Below are 23840 nucleotides of genomic sequence, written 5' to 3'. Positions count from 1 at the left end.
TTCAGCTAGGTCTGTTCCCCCGCCCCCCCCCCCCACCATCTCAGGGCCCAGCAAGTTTTCCCCCCTCCCAACCCTTATGCCAGCTGACAGCAGAGTTAAACTCACCGTGCAATTATAATCGCAGATACTTGAGTGCAAATATCTAACTTCTACACTGCCTTCTATCCCACATGCTTACAAACATTCACATTTCTTTATAGCCAGCCTGCTTGCTAAATTTTAATTATCCTTCTTTATATAAATGGAAAAAGTGAGGAATAGAAAAAAAGAAAGAGAAGCTTTTTCAGGATACAAAAGGCAAGCTGCACTGATTTTCAGCATTAGTTGGACACCTTAGTGCTATTTGTGTCTTGGAAAATATCCCCTCTGCGACATAACTGAGTTCACACAGACAGTCTGCGACAGAGGATCAGGCAAGGCAGCAACTAGCCAAACAGTTTCAGTACTATTTCATACTTTTGCTGTGACCAGGCCTTTTCTATTTGAAATCCTCCCATGGAGGCATCACCCTGGCATAAATAGCCAAGAATAGATTGCCTCATGATATATAGAGCAGGTATTAAAAAAGCTCTTTTGGTATAAAAAAAGACCTCAAGGGAGCTGAGATCATGGGAGAAGAGGGATATATTGGGTCCACCTATGTCAGATTTATGCAGTTTTACTACTAAAGGAAGAAAGATGGAGGCCTAGCAAAAAACTGCCTGACACATTTGGGTAAAGACGTTAATGATGATGGTTACAACATGTAAGTTTTAGACCCATGGCCCTTGCAGTGAATTAACGAATCCACCGCCAAGTAACCAGCATCCCCAGGTGATGCCAGGGAGCACAGAACAAATCAGGGGACAGGAGGACCTTTGTCTTCATAGCTTTGGTCTTCCCACCATCAGGCCTGAGGATCCAACCCTGCTCTCGTGCATAAGTGACCTTCTCATCTAGCAAATTACCGAGGCAGGAAAAACTTGCAGGAAGCTTACAGGTACGTAAAGAAGGAAAGTGGCAGCAGCATTGACTTTTTGTGTGCTGGATACAACACGGCATAACTGAACACCATCAGTCTTAGGTTGCCTCAGTTTGCGCGTAGGACGCTGCCACAACCTTGGTCTACAGACTCCAAGCAGAAAGTGGCTTAGGCAAGGCCTTTCCTCATGCTAGGAAGGCTATTAAATAAATTAATACCTCTTCCTCCAGTTGCATTTTAAAAGAAAGCAGCCGCAAATAAGCGTTGCCTTGTGTCTAGTCCAGGGACTAGCTCTGGGAACGCCCCTTGGAGCCACAGATGTGGGCACTGCCTGGAGAAGAACCTGGTTTCTAGGGCACAGCTACAAACTGAGTGCCCGTTCCCTTACGCCGATAACAGTGCAAAGCTTTGGGCACAGAAAAGCGCGCTCACGGAAACCAGGGCACGAAAATGCCTTTGATGATGGGCGGTAGCTGGACTTGGGAATTTAGGATTAACATTTTGGAATAACACCTTCAATTTTCAGCAAAGACACGGAGCAAGCACCTAAGTCCTTTTTGCCCCATCCTGTCAGTAACAAGCAAAGGCACTTGGCAGTCTAAGTCTGTATCTCCAAATTACAGCCTGAACGTACATTTAATATTAAAATACATTACTCTGATACAAAAAATAACTACCTAGCCAATAACTTGAAGAAAATATGAAGGACGAGACAAATTAGAAAATCTATACAGGTGGGTAGTGACTCACATAGTATTGGCCATGAGCCAAAAACAGTATTTCAGACAGTCTAAATGACAAAAGGGGAACAGCCGGATTGGAATTTAATCATCCACTTACGTGTGGGCTGCGGCACACAGAAACGGAAAGAGTTGGGTGCTTCTGCTTTTGAATGAAGTTGTCTGGCCACTGGGTGTCATCCTCGATTCAGACGACAGCTGAAGACTTTTTAGAGGCAACATAAAATCCACAACTTCCAGAGCAGTTAAATTCCACTCTATTTGATTGTACAACATGCAGCAAATTGCTCTGCATTTAAATCAGCTATAAAATTGAATACTTTGACATAGACAAATTCTCCTTTGTTTCACTGCCTTATTTGGAGGCCTGAAATGGCTGGCTGATGTGGAAAAGAGAAAAGTAATGCAACCCGGGCATATTAACTACTAATAATTTGATGAGGGATTATCAGATCTTAGGAAATATGAAATAACTATGATTAAATAATGTTAAGGGTATCCTCAGGAACTTTAGAATTGTATCCTCAACTGGGTCCCAGACTGAAAAAGTCTATTTCATATGAGCATTTATATTTAAGAAATTTGGTATCCAGATTCAATACACAAGTTAATAACTATGCATGAGGAAGCTGGTTCAGGAGAAACTCATTTAACCTCCTACCTGCCATACCAAGCTAGTGCCCTCACAAAAATTTCAAAATTTCATCAAGGAGGGAAATGGACTTGAAGTTTTTCCCCCATTTCTCCTATTGCTATTCTGTGACTTATAGCAGGCTCGCTCCTTTTTTGGAGCCCAGTATCTTCCCGGGCTACCCAACACAGCCAGTGCAGACGAGCTGCACCCCAGGGCCTTGGCCACTGACATTCCCCAGAGAAGCAAAGGAGACGGCCCAAGAGTAACTTGACAATGGATAATTAAAAGGGTGGGGGGGGGGGGGAGGAGTAAAAAAAGTACAGCAGTAGAATCTAGGAGGAAAGGGAATTTGGTGAAATAAGCCAGGAGAACATCCGGATATTCAGAATATTCTGCCAGTGTTCACATGTGAGGATCAAATCAGCTCACGACGGGTCGTATATCCTTATAACGAGTTTTCTGTTATGGTAACTGAAAAGAACTCATCAGCATTATTTTGTTATCTACCAGGAGTCTAGACAGTCTAAAACCAGCACATGGTACAGTGAAGCTGCTTATTATAATATTATTTCTCTTCAAAACCTGATTTAGTTTGCTTTCCTCGAGCTAAAATAAAAGCAAGTGCCAGTAGTTTCTCCAGGTATTACAGCGAGAAAGTGTTTACATTTGTTGATATATTAAAAGTCTTAATCCTACTGTTCTTAATATACATTTATAGACTACAGTCATATAACATTTTAAATAACAGGTATTTTTTTTTAATGCAGCTAACCTCTGTTCTGATAGCACAGCTTTTCATGGATTATAAAGTCTTTGAGAACACAGATCTCCATGTAATGCTTCCTAGCTTTACCAGTGAATATAATTTTAATGAAAACATGCCAGCATTAAAGAGCTATTAGACACAGAGTTGAAATTGGCTTTGATTTTGTTCACCAACCAGAGACTACGATGATTAAAAAAATCAATTTTTAAAGGAAAAAGTTAAGTATTCTCTTTACATTAAACTGTCTCGTAGGCATGATTTGGGTTACTTATTTTTAATATTATAAGTATTCTCTTTTATATTTAGTTGGGAACTGATGGCAGACTTCAAGGAGTAAATCTATTTAAGATGTGAGCATGTACATTAACAATCACAAAATTTACTAAAATTAGCATGAAATAACCTATCTGAGGTAACAAAGAAAGATAACCAAACTATCCAAACTTGTACAGCCCTTTCTGTTAATACAATAACTCAATAACAAATATTAAGCTAACGGGTTTTCTATGAAGCAGGGACTTTCTTCTGCACCTCTACACTATATGTATACACCAGAATAACATGACTCCAGTCTACAACTAGGAATCCTATATTCTTTGTCACTTTCAGAGCTCAACTCAAAGGGAAGACATTTTTCCTCATTTTAACTTCACAGCACCTTTCAGCCTTAGCGGAGTACAGAAATATACTTACGTTGGTTTAATGCTCTGGGAATGCTTCTGGTGAATGTAGGCAGCAGCTAGGCCTCCTGCTCCAGAATTTAAGTACTGTAAAGCATAAATCAACATGTACACATTTTGTACTCATCAGTGACATGTAGCTTTCCTTCCCTCACCCTGCCCTATAAAACAGGGAAATTTTAACATTTCTAACAGCTCCTAATTGAAGATCTTAGCATCAATTTTAGCATTTGTCTCAAAGTGCAGGCCTAGGTAAAAGCAGATTCATTCTTTCAAATTAGTTCTAAAAATTTTTCTTGGCTAATTGAAATGTGATAGACAAAAGTCCATAAAAATTGAAGCTGAAGCAGTCCCATATCACGATATATATAGATACCCCACTAAAGTCATCCAGCTATACCTATCAGCTTCTAATGTCAAAAGAAGTTGACAAAGTTAAAGACACCTTGTTCAACAATCTGAAATTATTTAAGGTTAGACAAGGATATTCTATTTAGGGATCACATATGAAAATCCTGTAGCTGCAAGACCTCCTCCATGTGGGATAGAAGAGGAGAACCTCTTCTGATAACAGTGACCACAGCTCAAAGCATGTGTCAGAGCAGACGTCCCACCACCACCCTAAAATTCATCTGTCAAGAGCCACAAGAGCTTTCAGGTCAAAAAAAAATTGCCAGTATTGACTACTGGAACCACTCATAATGAAACTGCCACTTAAGTCCGTGTCCATCTCCTTCTTGTGGCTGTGTTCCAAACACCAAGAAAAGTTAAAGATTCCTGGGGGAAAATAAGTATATAACAAATCGAACCAGTACTGCTACTCACTTTATAACCAATCCCAGAAAGATACATTGAATAAATCTGTTCTAATTGAATTCCCCGGTTCCTCAGAAGATCAGAAATAAAGAGAGGTTCTTGTATAGCCTCTACTTCTTCTGTCAGCTGAGATTCCAGTAGCAAATGGAATAGAAATGAAAAGACCATCTACAGTCTCAGATAAAGGTTCAAAGGTCTTGATCAGTGATTACCAGTGTGCTGACCCATTATGGATTTGTAATTACGGAAAATATTCTCAAACAATGAATCTATTTTACCTTGTAGGAACACCAGCAGGCAAAATCTACTCCCCAGTCATGCAAATGAAGTTCTATGTTACCAACAGCATGAGCCAGGTCAAATCCTACAAAGCAACCCTGCAGGAAAGAGATATGCAATACATTTCTTAAGATAACCATCACTATGAAGATGATTTTTCAAAAAGCCTCTTCTGAGCTTCATGCACTTGCTTTCTATACAGCCATGCTATCAAGTCCCATCTGTTTTGAGTTATTACCAAAAACAAGTTTATTTACAGTAGATATATTCAAATCATGATTTTTTAATAGGCTCGTCTTCGAGGACATTTGAACATGGTTTAGACCTCTAAGTTTGTTCTTATGGAATAAAGTGGAATAATTTGAAATAAATATTAAGAATGAATAAATTATTTCAAATGCTTGACTTATATGGTAAGCCCTGGATAGAGACTAAAGAGTCATAAAGTACACAGTGATGCTAGTCACACAATAATGAATGCATTCCAAAGACACATTTATACTTGAGATCCCCCTGAATTTATCATTTTGAGGATCTTGCTCTTTGGAAATTGAAACAGGTTGAGAGCGCATCCTATGCGGCACATTGATCTTTCAGGACTTTTATACTCGACCCTAAGAGTTTCAAAAGTATTGTCTCATTTCCTTCATGATAAATAATGTGTTTATTACAGCCACAGTTTGTCTAAGACGCTGAAAAAGAAAAGCATACAACTACAGAGGTACAGATGACAAAGTGGCAGTTTTACACACCAAATAACCACTGGATGGCAGCATTTTTAAACGAAACACTCAAAATTAAGTTCTAAACTATGCTGTTTAAGTGCAGAGAAATAAAACTGCCTTTTGTGTCTGGACTACAAATTAAATGCTGCTTTGCATTTTGCTTTACAAACAAACAGCCTGCTTACAAACAGCATGGTAGGAATAAGAGTGAGAGCACAGCCTTCTACATCCAATAACAAAACAAAGTTTTTTTTTTTTTAGTCTCTTGCTGTTTTTCACGCAAAAGGGAGTCGCGACTAAATTATTCAAATAGTACTTTGGTATATTTAATTTCCTATATAAACTATAACTATTTGAATGAAGCAGCATTTTAAGATGTGACACGCTAATTCTAATGGAGGCATTAACAAAGTTATCAGCTTGAGAAGTCGCTCCGAAATGATGGGAAGAAAACTCACTGCCTCAGCATTTGCACAATATAAACATTTGCTATTAAACAGAACCACGGTCCAAATAAATATTCTTGCCTTCAGACCCACAGCAGCTTGTCTTCACAGGGACACTCAGAAGTAAGTTAAGACAAATCAACTGAAACTGTTAAGTTAGTGCAGAGAGGTTGAAGCATGGTGGATCCCCATGGGAACACTCAGAGATATAATGGCCTTGGTTCAGAGAAATAAGCTATGGCAAACTAAAGCCAATCTGCTGCTGAACAAAAAAGTTTTCTTAGAGGTTTAAGATATTAACTTAACTTTAAAACTTCAGCTGACTGGATTTTAACATTTATGGGTATCCCTTTGTGCATCTGTCCCACGCAAACTTTTTTGGAAGAAGTTCCATCAGAAATCCATTGGCTACAGTGGAAGTCAGGAATACTGTGACATACTGACAGAAAGCATGTGTCTGATGGTACCTTAAGAAAATTTTAAATAAATGGTAGTTGCTCATAAAAAAAGAAAAATTCAGTTCTGTGGTAATTTCTATATCAACTGAGCCTTTTCTACGTCTGTAAGTGAAAAATTGCATAAAAAATGTTTAAACTCAAGGTGACAAATTAAGAAAAAAAACTGTAGATGATTGCCAGCCTGAGAAGTTGAAAGAGGTAGGACAAGACTCCTTGACATACTAGAAAGTGGTACACCCTTGCAAACACAGCACTAGAAAGGGGTGTCATAGCTACATCTATACCTGCAACATAACTGTGCCATGAATGCTCCTGGGCACCAAAACCACCTGGGATAGATTGGCTTGCACCACCATTACTGGTCTCTCCTAGCTCTCCACAGGGTGGCCACCCACCCACTAGGATGTGTTCCTGGAAGGTGGGAGCTGCTCTCCTCTGATGTGAAACTGCTTGGTAACATCTGCTGGGTGCTATTTGAAAATCCAGGGTTCAGCACCAACAGGTTTCCTACATGACCTTGGAAAAACCCACTCACACCATTTCGCTCAAGTCATTGTCTGCAAAATGGGTGGCGCTGCTTTCCTTTCGCAGGGAGGTGTCTGGCACTCAAGTTGCATGAACAGCAAATGTTTAGCCACACAGATTGCATATAATAAGTAAAACAAACTGAAATGGCTCCTCCTGCACAAGCAGAACAGGGATTGCGTGGGAATGTCGCTTCCCCAAACTATGGGAAAAAAAAAACAAAGCTCTCCATCTGGCTTGGGCAAAGAAGAGGACTTGTGCTCTCCCCTGCCTTTGCCATTTTATTTTAACATCTAAAAGTCATTTCTGCAGCATGTTTGGGTAGCTGCTGATAACCAGCAGGTAACAACTCAGCATGGACAATGACATTTGGAGAGAGGTAGAGAAATGACAGCTTCACACGAGCAAAGCTGGGGCATTTAGACAGAGAGACAGGAAAAGAAATGGAGATGAAGGATCTTAAAGCTCTTCCCACTGGGACTCAAGAGATTAAAATACTTTACATACTGTACAGAGTCAGTTGAAAGTTCGATCTAACTTATGAAAATTGTATTTGAAAGCTAGAGTCTCCTAGAAGTCAGCCATTTCTTCACTTGAAAAGCAGTCAAATGACTCAACCAACCCCCATCCTCTAAAGCAAGCACAAAATATGAGACAAGGAAAACTGTTACATCCTCTTCAGCCTGCTGAGGAGTCTCTGGCACAACACGTAGTAATTTTGATTTATCCGAGAGACCTAAGATGGAAAAATAGCCAGAGGTAATTTTTCAAGCTTAATTTAGTTCATTTAATATTTAATGACTTAATGAAGCTGTCTATGTGCAGAGCTTTCACTCAGAGAAATCTTAACATACACAGAGAACTTAGGAAATTGGCTTAAAAAATGTAAAAGGAAACCAGTAACTTAATTCATAAATGATTAACCTTACGAATCTTAGGACATTTTCCAGACGTCCTGAGCTTGCAGCTCAAATCTCTAGCCAAGCCCTGATAGGGTACAACACTGTAGGATCTTATTTAGACTGTACATTAAAAGAATTATTTAGATCCTCTCAGCAGGACTTTGCTGTACTAGCTGACAAGTTTTTTTTCCTTCCCTTCTCAAATGGCACTTCCACCTTGAATTTTCCCCATCTTAGTTGCTTGCTTGTCAGCTCTTCCAAACCTATTTTTTGTTCAAGAGCATGGGGTCATTCGTTGTCCTTCACCACCAGTAGGGCAAGCCTTGCATTTCTGCTATGAACATGACTTTCTCAGGTTTATCCTCTTTTAATATAGATTTTGAAGGGACTTCAGCATTCCTATGATAATATAATGTCTTGTATGAGACAGTCATTCTAACCTTGCTGGTTTTCACAACTCTAGAAGCTCTTGAAGATGATGCAGCCTTTAAGGCCACATACTTACTATTCTGAAAATTTGAAAGCCTGGAAGCAGAGACTGGACACCACAGAAAAGAAATTAGGCCAGTATGCAGCACTGATAACTAATTCTAGCAGGCAATAAAGCCACATCCACCTAGTGAACTGCTGGATGGCATCTGCATTCACCTTGCATCCATCCGATTAATTCTCCAAAGAGCTGAAATATCTGTATAGCAACCTACACCATCTCCACTGAAGAGCGGCACTGGATCCTAATGTCTCTTAACATTTCCCAAAAGCCCTTATGAAAAAGGAATAGCTACTCACCCGCGGACCATCCAAGACAAATAAATGAAATCATCATATCCTTGCTACACGCTTACTGACTTGTGTAGGGAAGGGCTGTGCTGGCTGCTATTACTAATCCTCAGCAGGGAGGCAAGGTGCTCCTCACTTCTGGGACAGCTTACTCCAGTAAACAGAGTATAAGGACCTGAGCCATCTCAGCTCTCAAAAGGCTGTGGATGGGAATGTCAGCATTCAGACATAACCTGAGAAATTCCTGCTGTTACCCTGCAAACACAGGATCCATTTGGAAGTACGCCACAAATAACTACTCATGAAATGAAGAGCCAAGAAAAAAAAAAATTAACAGGTCAGCTAAAATTTAAAGAGATTGTACCTGTTCCCATTCGCATCTCACTTCTCAAAAAAAAGTTGTGTATTTCTTCACCAGCAATGCTTGCATAATCAAAAATGGTAAGAACGTGTGTGCACCTGAACCATGTTAAATGGCTAAAATAAAAAATAAGACCTATGTTAGCTTTGTCTTCACCTCCTCCCACAACATACACATTTCCTTGTCGTCTTTTCCTATCCACTCTACACTGTGTACATTTCTGCCATCTCATCTCTTCTGTGTTTAGGTTAGCACAGCTACACACAAAAGTATAAAATGCTACCATCTTCTAAGAGACTTGCGCTACTTTAACCTGGACTGCAACTGCTTCATTTAGCACATGCCACTGTCAGTTTGTGGTCACCGCTATTGCCTGGTTGTCTCACGGATGAGACAGCAGGTGCTGTCTCTACACCTCCATTTTGCTTCATAGCCTTAAAAATAAAACAAAATAGAATAAACAAAAAAAGCCTCACACAATGCTTGAGTAGAAGCATGGCATTTGAGGTTTAACCAGTTTCTAAATTAGAGATAAAAAGGTCTAGATTAAATCAAAACATTCCTATTCAGGCTCATCAGTTAAATAAGTTCAGGTTCCTTGAGCAGGGAAGGCTGTTTCCTTTTCATCACGTTTCCTCCTCCCTATGTGCCTCTGGTCCAGCAGATCCTTTCTGCTCTCCTCTAACCCAGCAACAGCTCCCAGCATCGGCTCTGCCTGCCAATCGAGGAGAGGAGCCAATCACTTCTGAAGACCGAGCGTCTTCATTTTCAGTAACCAGAAGCCCTGAGACTAGCAGAAGCAGCAAGATGCAGGAAAAACTCTTACTGCTATTAACACAGCAAACTCTTCATGAATTGCTGATTTAATAGCTATTCAAGTAAATATTTGCAATATGCAGATGTTTAAGCATGCTATAACTGTGTGTTACATAGTGGTTTTGTGCAAACATCTAAACATCACTTAACCCAGAGAGCAGAATCCGTAAAGACATTGAAATGTGTGTAGCTGACAGGAGGAGAACAACCGGGCTGGCTCAAACTTTTAAAATTTCCTCAGTATCCAAGTAGTTCTTTAGGGGTTTTTTTGTTTTTTGTTTTGTTTTTTTTAAATACGCATGTGATAATTCAGTTCAGGAATCCACCTGTATCACAGTCCTAAGCACTCTAACTGCAACAGGGTGGTAATTTCTTAATTTTTTATATATATATATATATAAAAAAATAAATTTATATATGCATATATATTTTTTTGAAATCTCTGGAAGAGATCACTGTGAGAGGTGGACAATGAGGACACAGGTGAGACATGAGGACGAAGCACCACCTCGTAAGTCATGTTCAGATTCTTATGCAGAGTCAATTCTCTGGTGTCTACAGCCTTATCTCAGGAAGAGTTTAAGCTTTCTCTGCCAAGTTCTGGTTATCTTAGAAAATATAAACATCAAACCCATTTTTGCTCTGTATAATGAAGTATTGGTAACTATTTCTCCTCTGAGAGACAGATTCTCAGTCAGTTTGGGGTAGTTTAACTTTCAGAGAAACTGCAGAGCTTTCAGTTGGCTGAGCATGTGGCCCAGGGTTTGGAGAGCATCTTTAGGGAGGCGTTGAAGTGATAGGTTTTTTCCCAGGTTGTTCATATTTACAGTATGAGGAGAAAGATTTCTCTCCCAGACACCTTTCAGACACATCATCGAGCGAGCAGATTTTGGAGAGGCAGCCTAGTACGTGTGTAGGCGTTGGCTGGGGAACGAAAGCTTTGCTGCCACCAGGAACGAGGATGAGCGCAGAGCTGGGTGGCGTCGTCCTATTAATAGACTCCCTTCCTTCTCAACAAACTTTTCAGCATAGCCTTTTGATTGACTATTGTTGGAAAAGGACTGGAAGACCCTCGAGGAAGGCACTACGAAGGTGTCATTTTTAGAGCTACATAGAGCTAGTATATACATAGACCCCAGTTTCCCCCCTTAGCTGATTTCGCTCAGTTCCTCCTGGATTTCTGCATCTGCCACAGGAGTCAGTCTTGTTTTGTACTTTACTCAAGATCAATTTTGTTGCTGGGTGCCGCTCAGCAAGAACATGCACTTTTATAATCTGCAGGCTGTGCATTAACTCTTGCACCTGCTCTGGTCTCCCAAGGGAGACTTTACCTTCACTTTACACCAGCATAAGTGACTCCCTGACCTCCAGAAAAATGTTCCCCTGCCAGTCTTACAACAACTGCAGATGTATGTCCTGATGTGAGTCAGGAACCTCTCCAGAGACAGTAAACACCAAATACAAATAGCTGTTTTGCAGAAATCCAGTAATGCTAAGTAGGTTTATTCTTGAGTGGCTTAATCTTAGATGAGATGAGGTATAGCCAATAAAAGATTGCCCACACAGAAAGCCTGGTGACCTCGCGTTGGTAAGATAACTTGATTAAAAGCTATTTTCTCAATTCCTGAGGCAATCAAGATGGTTAAAGAAGTTTTACAGGTATGTCCACAGAGTAAAGACTCTCGCACACTGGCTGCAAGTTCCTACAGCTGAGTCATCACTAAAACATAGTCATCTTGTGAAGCTGATGTACTCCACATTGTGCCTGTCTCTGGAAAAATTGATCAGCTGAATCGGAGTGCTGCTGGCTCCGCGGGGAGCTCACCTGCCCCGCTGGCTGGAGGCAAAGAGCTGCAATAGCAGCTGCCAGCGACGGGGTGGGAAAAGAGGAACAGCATGAAAGTCTGTTGAAAAGCAGAAATCTGAGAAGTCTGACACAAGCTACTCTAACCTTTAAAGAGAGTCTGGAGCTATGATTACCACCTTCTCCTTCACTGAACCTCTTGAAATTCTATTCTTAAAGGATAGCTCAGTAGAAGGTTAATAGTCATGAATAATTTCTCTATATACTTTAGGTCACACCTTTAGGATGACTATCACAGGGATATTTTTTCACGACAGCCCTCATTCCTCTAAGGATCTGCAGAGAGAATGTTTTCTTTTAGCAGAGCCCCGCAGGTCTCCATGGGTGCCCTGCTCCGTTTCACAAAAAGTGGAAATTAAAAATATTCCCCAACGAAAATTGATCTAAAATTGGTGTTAGGACAGTTTTAGAGCATTTCTACCTTTTCTTGGCCGGCCTTTGTTATTCGGGGGATATCAAACAGCTGTCCTGTGTAGTATTGCACTCCACTGAACAGAATTACAGCAATAGAGTCCCCTTCTTTCTCAATTAAAGCAAGGATATCTTCTGTTCTCAAGGTCTCCTCCCCCTAAAACAAAGTTAAAGCACACATTTTACATCAGCTCTGGCAGTAATGAAACTGTCGTTTCTTATTTCATAATCTATATTTTACCATGAGCTGTGCTGCTTGCATAAGGAGATCAAAAGCAAATCCTTAGCATGGTAATGATATACAAAGGTAGTGCCATGAAGTAGCCTATGAGTAGGTTACTTGGTTAAAAAAAAAAAAAAAACGTTAACAAACTTATCTTGAAGGTGCCAGTCTTAAAAAGTCTATTCACTTTGTATTCTATCATGCTTCACACTCTTTAATATTTCAGACAGTTTTAATTTACAGTATTAAAAAAATTCTGGTGCAAACAGCATATATAATGATTTCTGTGACATCTGAAATTTGTGACACCCACAAGGCTTAAAAGTTGTCTCAGCTTCACTCTGTACTTTTCTGATAAACTTCATATCCCACAGGAAGCTATTATAAATCTGCTGTATTTATATTTCAAAAACAATATGCCTCACATCATCAAAAGTACAAAAATCCCCAAACCTGGGGTCATTAAATATAGAGGAATTTCAACTAAAAAAAGTCTCACTCTTGGTTCTTTATAGGAAAATTACTGCCCCATCCTCCTCTCGTCTTCCTAGCAAGGGATCATGTAAAACATACCACCAGCTAGGGATCAATTAGGGCATGAAAAAACTGGAATTAAATTAGACTTGTTACTGAAAAGAGCTTGGGTAAGACTGTTGAATTGAAAGTAACTATTATCTCAACAATCTTTGCAAATCTATCAAGCATTCAGGAGTAGGCTCTTTGCTCACAAGATGACTCAGATTTCAGAAACAAAAGGTCACTATCAGTTTATAGTTAGGTGGCAAAGTTCTCAATACCGTGAAAGTGAAGCAAGGCAATCTTTCAAATGCGTCTGAATTGCATATTACTCAGAGCAGACCTTTCCCTTGGTCCGTGCTGATAAAGATACAATGGTGTTCTCGCCGAGGCAATTTTTTATGTTAGGACACTAAAAGGACATTGGGGCTTCTGAATGAACCAATGGACTGCCCTGTTTTGCCCTTCTCTTAGGATGCTGTCTGCTATTGCAAACAGGAAAAATAGGGAAAAACAACATTTTTTTGTTCCTTTAGGGCAAACATGCTAGTTGAACCAGACAATTATAAAACGGGTTCTAATATCAAAGAATATATAAACAGTATACACAATGCATAAAATCTAACTGAAAGCATTAGAAGAAATACAGATAACTTATGCAGGCAGACACTGGAATATTTGAGAGCGTATGACCACGCTCATACAAAGCACACATCCACCGTTAGAATTAGCAAGGAGAGCTGATTTATATTTCTCACCAACCTGCCGTGGCCGTATCATGAGCATGCACTTCTCCACATCAAGCCCATGAAGTCGAAGCTGGGATTCAACAGCATACTGCAAGAGATTTCCACATACTGCACGTCAGCACGATCAAACGATAAAACAAAAAGAAAAACGGACAAGCACATCACAGCTTCAGAAAAGGGACTCAGATGCCTGACTTTCATTAAAATTAACACTTGAAATCCTAATCCAACTCAATGGAAAAGGTGCTAAGTTTGCTCTGGTTTGGAAAAGATTAGCATTTAATTCACATCATCAGACAGAAAGGATAAAGTCAAAGTCTAAATTCTACGGGATAAGTTTTACAGAGCAGAATGAGGGTGGAAATATGGTAGAGGCATGTGCTTTACTCCATGCCAGCCAGCAAAGCTAGCATAGATAACGGCCCATGAGAAGACAGAGCAGCACAGCCTATAGCTCGTGCTGGTTAACTGACTATAGGCTGGTGAACCAAACATTTTGCTTCCTAGCACATGCTAAATCCCAGGCTGTCATATGCACTGCTGTCAGCGTAGAGGAGATTTGGCTAGCACGCATATGCTGGCCCGTGCTATCCTCCCATCTTACACTGGCTGCACAGCTGGGGGGAAATGAGTGCGCTAAACTCTCAGCCCATTTTGAAAACCTTACCCACTGATTTAATCAATCAATAGTGCTTGGGAGGTAGCATAAAAATGATCAAATAATGCTATAAAATAGTTTAAAATTACGTGACAGGGACTGAAGTGACTGCAGTTGCACAGGATGTTACTGAGGTATCGCAGTAATTTAAATAGATGGATTCCAAATGCACAAGTGCACTTGGAACAAATGTGGCATTAGGACAAACATTGCTTAGAATAAAGGCAATTTGCATTTTATACATCTGTGCCGCCATCTTCATTACAAATAAACCTGTTAGTAGTTTGAGTCATTTTTATTGCACCTTAGAGATCAAATTTCTTATCAATTTCCAGGAGTTTACTGAGTTGATGATAAAGTAGCAGCGGGCCACAAACCAAAAGATTAATTTGCTCTAAGCTCTGATGCACGGGCTATTGTCTCCTATTTTATAGCACACAAATTATGTTTGAACTAGTAATCTAAAGTGCTAAGAACAAACATTTCCATCTCTGTCTAGGGATATATAAGTGTTAATGTTGTGAGTTTGTATTGATTTGGTTTCATAAAGTAAAACAGCAACAAGAATTAATATAACATTTACAACTTCAGTTGATTTAGGCCAGTAGTTTGCTCAATGTCTTTAAAAAGACTAATAAATCAATGTACCCATTCAATCTTTTCCTCTTGTAACATTTTTTTATTTGAACAAAAGGAATAAAACTACGATCTGTAAAATATGCTGAGCTCAAAAGCTTCTGACAGATTTTTTTATTGTAATGTTACTTGGACAAGATGAGCTAATAAATATTCAAATCAGCCTACTGATATCCTTTGGAAAAATATGATTAATAATACAAATATGGTGAAATATTAATTTCTTACATGGTCAGAGGGAAAGGCTTTGGCTTCTAGAAGAATTTTATACCGTCTTGGTGTAGGCTTAAAAAAAGATAGCTGTTAAGAACAAAAAAAATATGTTAAAACACATCTAAGCAGAGGCAAGAAAGAGATGCTTCCACTATATAACTTGGTAAAGACTATTTTACTTTTACACAGGCTGCATCAGAGAACCCCCCAGGAATTACAAATATTTCTCTACCTATATAACATTTATCAAAGTAGGAAAGCACTACAATGCTTTATTTTGTAGACTTGTAACAGAGGCCACAAAAATCTAACAGTGAAAATTTGCACTTAGCGTGATCAACAGCGAAGCTTTGACTGAAGCCAGGGAAGCCGGGACTTCACCCAGCTGCATCTTGCAAGTAAAATCAGCTGCAGAACAGCAGCAGAGGAACCAAATTCCTATTTCCTGCTTTAAACATCAATTACCAAATCGTTCCTCCCGCCTCTGAAACAACCCTGACCAAAGCACTAAGCCTTCTGCAAGGGTCTCGCTCTCATCCATTGCTATGCTTGCAAGTTTTCCTGCTGAGGTCCTACAGTGAAGAGTTGGGCTTGACACCAAGCCCAGAGGATTCAGGAGGCCGAAGAGCCCTACTGCTCAGCCGTTCAGGGCAGGTGAACTAACACCACCGAGCAGCCAGGTAAATTATCTTGTACTCTGCCCCAGCCTGCCTGGCTTCAGGTTTCTTAGTTTCATAAAAACAGTAAAAGACATGCTACAGAGGATTACGTCTGAGAATCTTTTTGTGTGATCCATTGGCCTCACATCTTCACTTGGTGGGACAAAGTCTTTAGTAATACCAGAGAAGCAGAGACAGACTATACACAATGCCTACCGAGCCGCTCGTCATGAAACCGCACCTACGGCCAGTATTTCATAAAAGCGACAAACTGATGCTTTACCAGATTTCAGGGATATATAAACAGCGTGACTAGATAACGTCCATCTCTTATGTATGCTAAATTTGATAGAATTACAGCTCTCCTTGCTTACAGATGAGACCCATTTCTTGACTGAGATTCGAAGAGGAACGTTGAGTAGCTATTTGGAAACGCATCTTAAATCATAAGCTATCCTCTCCGAGGACTGACGTACGCCGTGTGCGAGAACAGCTCAGAACCTCCCCTGCACCACCTTCAAAAACATTTCTTTTGTCCAGCTTTTGTGCTTAATATTAAGCCGAGCTGGGTCTTGCACAAGCCAAAACATAGTTCAGAGTCCCCTGCCAGATACAAATCCCAAAACTTAAGAAAAGTTAGGTTATTGTCCCATGCTGCCATCCGAGAGGTCCCCACAAAATGTTTTGCTTATGTTTACAAATAAACGAAGACAATATTTGTCAAAACACCATCACAAATATTGTAAAGACATACCAGCAGGAGGTGCAGATTAACAGTTAGCCCGTTCATTAAGGCTACTTCCTGTCTTTGGGCCCCTGAAAAGTAAAAATATACTGGTTGGGACTATTCCTTTACAATTTCAAAGAAATCCAACACGACACTCGGAAAGCAAAAGTATGCTTTCAGTCAATATCTCTTTAAAGGCTAGAAAGTAAACAAATGCTTGAGGTGTCATCAGTGAAGTAGAAAGATTTCTTGTCTGACTCACGACACCACGCTGGCAGAAAAATATTTATTTTTTCAGGTCAACTGCAGAAAACAAACAAACAAAAGAGATGAAGTATTTCCATTTACCAGCAAGCCACTAGTGGATTTATTGTCATTAATACCTCAGACAAAATCAGGTCATAAGTCTATACGTACAGCAAGACTTACAAACTTATTTTTGTCACAAGTTTACATGTAAAGCAAATATAAAAATTTATTAGGGCAATCATCTATGGCAAGCGGTTACTGTAGCGTCAAGCTAAATCTCACCCCTAACAAAAAGCAAACAAAAAGGACCTACTGGATGCAGTAGACCACTATTAATGTACCAGCTTGATAAGAAGCCATATGCATAGCCTTAAGGATGCAAATAACAGATGCATTTTGCTACAGATAATCACAGACAGAGCTAATGGAGTAACAACCAGTTGTTGTTAAGTGTTTAGTAACGAATTCTAAAACCCTTATCAACCACTGGTGAAAGGGTTTAGGCAGGATGAGGGACTGCACATTAGGCAAGGCACCAAGATATGGAGAAAAATCAATTCCTATTCCTTTTTGTTTCTTTCCTGATGTCCGTTGCTGAAAAGCATTAATCCACCCTTGACACAAATCAGCGTTTTGAGAATACTCATCTGAAAGAGGACAGCCTTGGTGGTATTGCCTAGTCGTCTCGACAAGGTGCAGTTTGCCAAAGGAGGCAGGAGGGTACAAACACAGAGTGGAGAGAGCGATGGATGAAGAGATGGGTGAACAGGCAGAGGGCTGCAGTCACTGATGGGTGGAGAAAAAGAGGAAAGGAGAACATAACATTGGGGCAAAAAAGGGGAAATGGAGCAGCAAGGACTGTTGAGTCCTACCCCTGCTGAGGACACCAGGCCCCAGCCCCTGTAGAAGAGGCACCAAGAACACCAATACCTTCCTACCATGTCCCCCAGTATTTCGCTTCATGAAGTTTTTACTTCATCAGTTTAGGAAAGGGTCATTGGATTGACCTTAATACATAGCCAAAGCATAGCCAAACATGGAAATTTATAAATAAGCATATTTTTTCATAAGCCCTCTTTCTAAGGAGTCCCACGTTAAGCAAGCCTCAACCCCTGCCACCACAGCAAAAGCTAAGACATTCAGTGGCCCTTTTTTGTGGTGCAGAAATCCAAGCATCAGACAGAAAAATGTGTCATTAGCTTTCAGGAAGTCAGCAGGCCCTGCCCAGGAGATGTGTCAGACAGAAGGAAGTCCTGAGTAATTTCCCTACTCCAGACACTGGGAATATCAAGTTTGCAGGAAGAAAAAAAAGTCAACCTAGTTTTCCCTAAGGAAGAATTCCCTTCCCCCCCAACCCTCACTTAAGCTGCTCTCCTTCTTTCTTTTCTTCCCTCTGATAGCATTGCATCTGCAGGCTCCGTGCTGCTGGGAGAGGTCACCTTGTGGCTGTTCTATTGCAGATACAAAAAAGAGAGCTAGAGAGCAATTGCAGCTCAAAACGACATTATTTGCAGACTTAATATTTATATGGGATTCTTGAGGTTGGGAAAAAAAAAAGGGGGGGGCCAGCACCAAGAAACAGTGTTAGCATTTCTCCCTCTGATCCTTCCACAGAGCCTGTGGCTTTTGCAGGGATTTCTGCGCGAGCAAGTCTGCCTGCTGTGCTATCCGCGTGCAAAACAAACGGTTAATCTCTAGATCACTTTTAGCTGCACGCTAGCAACCCAAATTAAATATGACACTACATTTATCATGTAAGTCTTGGTCCTCTGTAAATTATATATTTATTAAAAGCTTTCCATTATCGAATTTCATGCCCACAAAACAAACTTCATCCGTGTCATTGGAAAACTGTTATCCTTTATAACCTGCACTGTGTTTCAGAAAACAACCTTTCTATGATCCAATTAACCTATTACAATATTCAGAGACCCAGCACACAGAAGATAAAATTATGTTTGCTTTCTTTATTTCCTAACTTTATAGCATATCTCCAAGACAGGCTAAAACCCATATGTTCCGTTTGATAAATCTCCTCTTTAATAAAGGGAAGCAGCGTTTGCAAAGCACAAGTTCAGAGACGATCATGATTGCATTAGGCAGACGCTGCCGTCCTTTTCCTCTCCGCCTGCAACAGGAGCCTGATCCGCACCAGGAGGAATGAAAAACCATTAAAATAGGAAAAAAAAAAAAAGCCAAAGGGCCCCAATTCCAAAGGTAGTTTGGCTATTGCGAATAATCCTTACTCCAAGTCGCTGCAAACCTGCTCAGCGCTCCGTCTCGCCTCAGCAGAGACCTGCCCGAGCGCCTTGCACGGCAGCAGCCACGCGGTTAGCGCGACTCCCGCGGAAGGTGATCCTGCCAAGGTTGTCATGTTTCAACGAAGTCTGGCAGGAGAAGCCGAGATCACCGTCGCCCCGGCACGCCACTTGGCGCGAGCGCGGAAAAGAGAAAGCTGCAGCCTCTACTGACCTTGGCTCTGCGTTTCACAGTGTATTTACTGCCCTAACTTTCACTGAACAAGACAATGTGACCGCGTTTAATAAGCAAGGTGTTAAGCAAGCATAAACCATTAAATGGGCAAAGGTATTTTACAGTTTTTACTCCAGCCCTGAATGAATCTCCCTAAATAACAGTCACTTAATACTCAGAGTGAGAAATGCTAACTCCTCCTATTCCATATATGTTAAATATGGAATAAAAAGTAAAATTGTTTATATTCTTGCATTAAACTCAAAAGAAATTCAGAATCCACTATTGACTCATAATAATATACTTGCTATTAACGTGTTACTGCTGGAAGAGAGTGCTTAATTGTAAATACTGCATTGGAAGAAGGGATTTTAAATTATCATAACATCTTTTCCTGCATTTATTCTCTTTGCTTTTTCACTGTTACATAAAATCAGTACTTATTATGAAGCTATAGCCAGCACAGACGTCTAACACATCCATTTTTGGAAGATATTAAATTATTCACATGCAAAGAAATGCTCGCACAGGTACTGAAAACAAGGTATGTATAAAAATATATATAAATAAAATTGCACTGATTTGTGAATCTGAAGGCCCAAGCCACATTTTTTAGTTCAATTAAACTACTGAAAAAAATCCAGGAGAATGAAATCCAGAAGGATAGTGTTAACTTTTGCCTTTACTAATGAGGAAAACAGGACTACAAAATACCTCCCCAGTGGCGAATGTTTTTTTTGTTTTTTGTTTAAGTACATTAACAGCAGAGTATGTCATTAAGCCTCAGTCATGACAGTTTATTAAAATAACTCCTTTTAAACGTGTGTCACTGATTAACATGAACAGAGTTGTAAAATGCAGTATGGTCTGACCATCTTAGTTAAAAGGAAAAGAAAAAGCAAGCTTTGTATGGGGGTTGAAAGGGAAAGGAAAAATAGGGAGCCTGGCTGCTAAGAAATCAGATGAAGTTTATGCAAACATCTGATTTTCTTCTCCTGGAGCTTCGATTTTTTTTTAGTTAAACAAATATTGTAAAACACACTGAGCTGACAGCCGCTGCAAGAGATGGTTAAGGAGGGGGCAAAAAAAAACCCTCAACTCCTTGCTTTCTGCAGCAGCTCTTAACCTAAAGCTTGAGATCAAACCCACCCGACACCAGCACTGGCAGGAGGTCAGCGCAGCAGCCGCGGGCGCTGCTGCCCCAGGCCAGCACAGACCACGTAACCTCCGCGACACCTCCTGTAGGGCTGCAGTCCCCACGGGAGGTCACAGCAATGGAAATTTAGAGAATTAGCCCTTGAGGAGTCTCAAATCTCCGCTGGTTATGTGGGGAGCATCAAGAGTCTACCCGGTTACTTTGCAAATTTAAATACCTCGAGGTAGGTAGCCTGACTGCTCCCCGCTCTCAGCCCAGCACAGAGCCGAGATAAATCCTCCACCCTCCAGTTAAAGTTCCAGGTTTGCAATTTTAAAGCCAGCCCTTAGTATGCCGTTGTGCTAGTCGCGCGGCAGGTCGTGTTTCTCCGCCTGCTGGCAGCTGCCCCGTCATACCTGAACCAGAGCTCCGGCTTGCCGAAGGGATGAGGCAAACCAAGAAATCACTAATTCAGCTGCATTTAGAGACAATTTCAACCCACTGTATTTCTCACACTTTAATATATCATGATAGCTAATAGATAAGCATACTATGTTTGCCTTTCAGCATCCAGAAAAAAGTCATTTCTTAAACTCCCGAGCAGTACCAGGTACTACAGCAATGAGTACCAAAGCCAGGTTTTAGGGATTAGTGCCTGTGAACAGGATATCTCTACACAGCACAATGATGCTAAGGGACACACACATTGGACTTTGACATTAGCTTAGTACTTACATTACAGAAACATATAACATTATCATTGGAGCACAAAAAATCTAGAAAATTTTCCAACATTTTAGCTGTCTAGAAGCTTCATGAAGAAGTCAGGAAGTTTGCATGTTTCCTTTATTTACTTTAGGAGTTAAATAAACATAAATCAGCCTGTCAGGAAGCATTCCTTAATGTCTCCCTTTCCTCTTGTTCAGAGCCCACTTACTCCTCCTGAAGGAGGAGAGTCATAACTTGCTCTTTGTGCATTTGTCTATAATTGGAGGAGAAATTACATGAGACTATCTAGCATATGCTAGGTCATCCTAACCATAATGTCTTTGTTAGTGGCAACACAAATGAACCCATGATAACTCAGGTTCAGACAGTCAATATTGACAGTTACCTTCAACAGCTAAATTGAAATACTGGCTAAATCTGACTAAAATCTGCTAACCTAGCCTTGACAACAGCTGTAAGGATTGCGGAGAAATATGGTCTGAGAGAGACTGCGCCAACATCATTTCTCTTCCCCTTTCCGACAGCAACATATCCAAAAGAAATCACAGTGAAAGATTATTTCAGCAACCACAGGGAAGACAGAGCAGGAGGCAATGGAGGAAATTTGCATTCAGATGCAGATGACTGCTTTTGGGGCTGGCAAACTCACCAGGAGGAGTCTCCAGGGCTACTTTTCAATCTCTGGAATAACCAAATGCATTTGCTGTCAGTGTCCTTCAGCACTGCCAGTTCCTCAAGGAGTACAGCGGGGTAACGGGGACTTACAAATAGCAGGTCCTGCCCCAATTATCTGCTTCGTTGACATAAGCAGTTCTCAGATATGAAGCTGGATTTAGTGACAGGGAAAAGAGGAAAAAAGCAGAAAGCGTCTAGATAGAAGTCATTTTTCAAAAGGGAAAGTTCATTGGCTCACTTTTAGGAAAGAGACAGACTCTCTGATGCCAGCTGCCCTTTAAAAGGGCTTCTCATGTTAGACCAAGTGGTTTATGATGCTCCAAGAAACCCTTTGCTGCAATTAGTTTCATGATATGCATATGCTCGTATATTACTGCCTACATTTCTCTCTCACACCGCTTACAGCCTTAAAACAAAGTTTTACTCCATGTAGCAGGCAGTCAGGAAAAAGTACTTTAAAACTGAAGAATGCAGGGAACTAAATTCTGGATACAGAGTTTCAGGACTTCCAGCCCCAGAGGAAAACAAGCCCGTTGGTGTTTCTAGGGCAGCGTTGTCCCTGCACACCTACCCACAAGCTCAGCCATTAGCTCCACGATGCACTCGTCCGCCAAAGCCCATGGGCGCTGACCGTTGAAATGGCCATGAACGCCTCTAAAAAAGAAAAAAAACAGAAGACGAAAATGTACACTACTCTTTGGATCAGTCCTAAGAAACATAGCCGATTCAGCAGTCCAACATCAGGAGAAGGAAAAGGGAGGGAGACTCGCATAATCTGAGCAGATTTTTATTATAACTGCGAAGCTCACAACAAACGGGAAGCATGATTCCTTAGTTGGGAATTGATTGAAAACTACCTAAGCCAAGCTTTAAGCCCCCCCCCCCCCCCCCCCCCCCAATTTCCTTGGGAATGTTGCAGTCCATACAGTGGCTCTCATCAGCACCCTAAACCTGACGGCTTCACTACTCTAAAGTGACAGATATGCACACTCAGTTCTGGACTAAGTGCCTTGAATTCATTTTTGCTTCAAATAAGACAAAACCAAACTTAACATAGCCGTGCTGCATATATAAATAAAAACACTGCAAAGTTTATTAAGCACACAGGCAGAATACAGATTTAAATGCAAACAAACACAGGTTGAGAAAAATAACGGTGCTAATCCAGGGTAGCTTTGCTCTGGGCTTCCACCTCGCAGTGTAGGACTTTCATATTTGCTGAGCACCACAGGTTACTTGGGCAGTCTGAAATGCCAGGCTGCATATGGTAGAAAGCTGCTTCAGAACAGGGACTAAGGCAGCAGGAAGCTGGGCAGAGAGCAAAAGGCAAAACAATAAAAAGAACAAAAAAATTGAAGCTGCAATGAAAGGGGGAAAGAACAATAAGCCTTTAAAGGAAGAACAGGCCTACAACATTGACTCCAGTTCACGAGAGGACTTCTGGCAGACTAAGACATGAGAAAACGGTATAGGAGGCAGCCACCAGCTTTGGAGAGTCCCCCATGCTTAAGCTTATTTGAAAGACTGTTTCTCCTATCCACCTCAGACTTTCCCTTCTCAGGCAGAGTTTTGTTCCATCATGCCTGCCTCCCACAGAAATTAGATGGATGTTTTCAGGCAGACCCTTTCTGATTGACTTGAGTCTAACACGGGCCTCCCAGGGATATTTCAGTAAATAAAAATTTAAAAAAAAAAAATCAATCCTAAAGTAAAGAAGAAACACTACAAAAAGTACAATTTACATTAACCATCTAATTCATTCCTTTCATGCCTGGAAAATACCATTTCTTTTCACACTGGTTACTGTTTAGGCCAACAGCTGAAGGAAGGCACACAGGTAGAGCTGACCATCTGCCCTACAGGTAAGATACAACCCTTACATATTGAGTGAATCTAACACTGGCAATGACAAGGACCCCCATCCTTAAGTTAGATAAGGTCACAGCACACTAGATGACATCTTCTCTCAGTTTCAGAATGACCTGCAAATGAGATCGTAATAGCGGAAAGCAAGCAGTGTGAAAAAACACTCATA

The 23840-nt window shown here is 40.7% G+C and overlaps 1 protein-coding gene across 9 annotated transcripts in view; it reads right to left on the bottom strand.

Moving 5' to 3' along the window:
* KYNU (kynureninase) overlaps positions 1-23840 on the bottom strand; it is a 59395-nt gene that overhangs the window by 19795 nt on the left and 15760 nt on the right. For 3 of the 9 annotated variants that reach the window (XM_009677352.2, XM_009677350.2, XM_009677351.2), the window contains 8 exons: positions 22377-22459; positions 16573-16634; positions 15175-15246; positions 13666-13740; positions 12175-12321; positions 4876-4974; positions 3795-3868; positions 1802-1906 (listed from right to left, as the gene is read on the bottom strand). In XM_009677352.2, the coding sequence (XP_009675647.2) occupies positions 1802-1906; positions 3795-3868; positions 4876-4974; positions 12175-12321; positions 13666-13740; positions 15175-15246; positions 16573-16634; positions 22377-22459 (717 nt within the window). The remainder of the gene's footprint in view (positions 1-1801; positions 1907-3794; positions 3869-4875; positions 4975-12174; positions 12322-13665; positions 13741-15174; positions 15247-16572; positions 16635-22376; positions 22460-23840) is intronic. The other 6 variants (XM_068949298.1, XM_009677353.2, XM_068949299.1 and 3 more) reach the window with 2 other exon arrangements.

This window comes from Struthio camelus, chromosome 6 (genome assembly GCF_040807025.1).
Source record: "Struthio camelus isolate bStrCam1 chromosome 6, bStrCam1.hap1, whole genome shotgun sequence".
NCBI classification, from domain to species: Eukaryota; Metazoa; Chordata; class Aves; order Struthioniformes; family Struthionidae; genus Struthio; species Struthio camelus.
The sequence above is the reverse complement of the archived record's forward strand: the minus strand, read 5'-3'. Positions and strand labels throughout refer to the sequence as shown.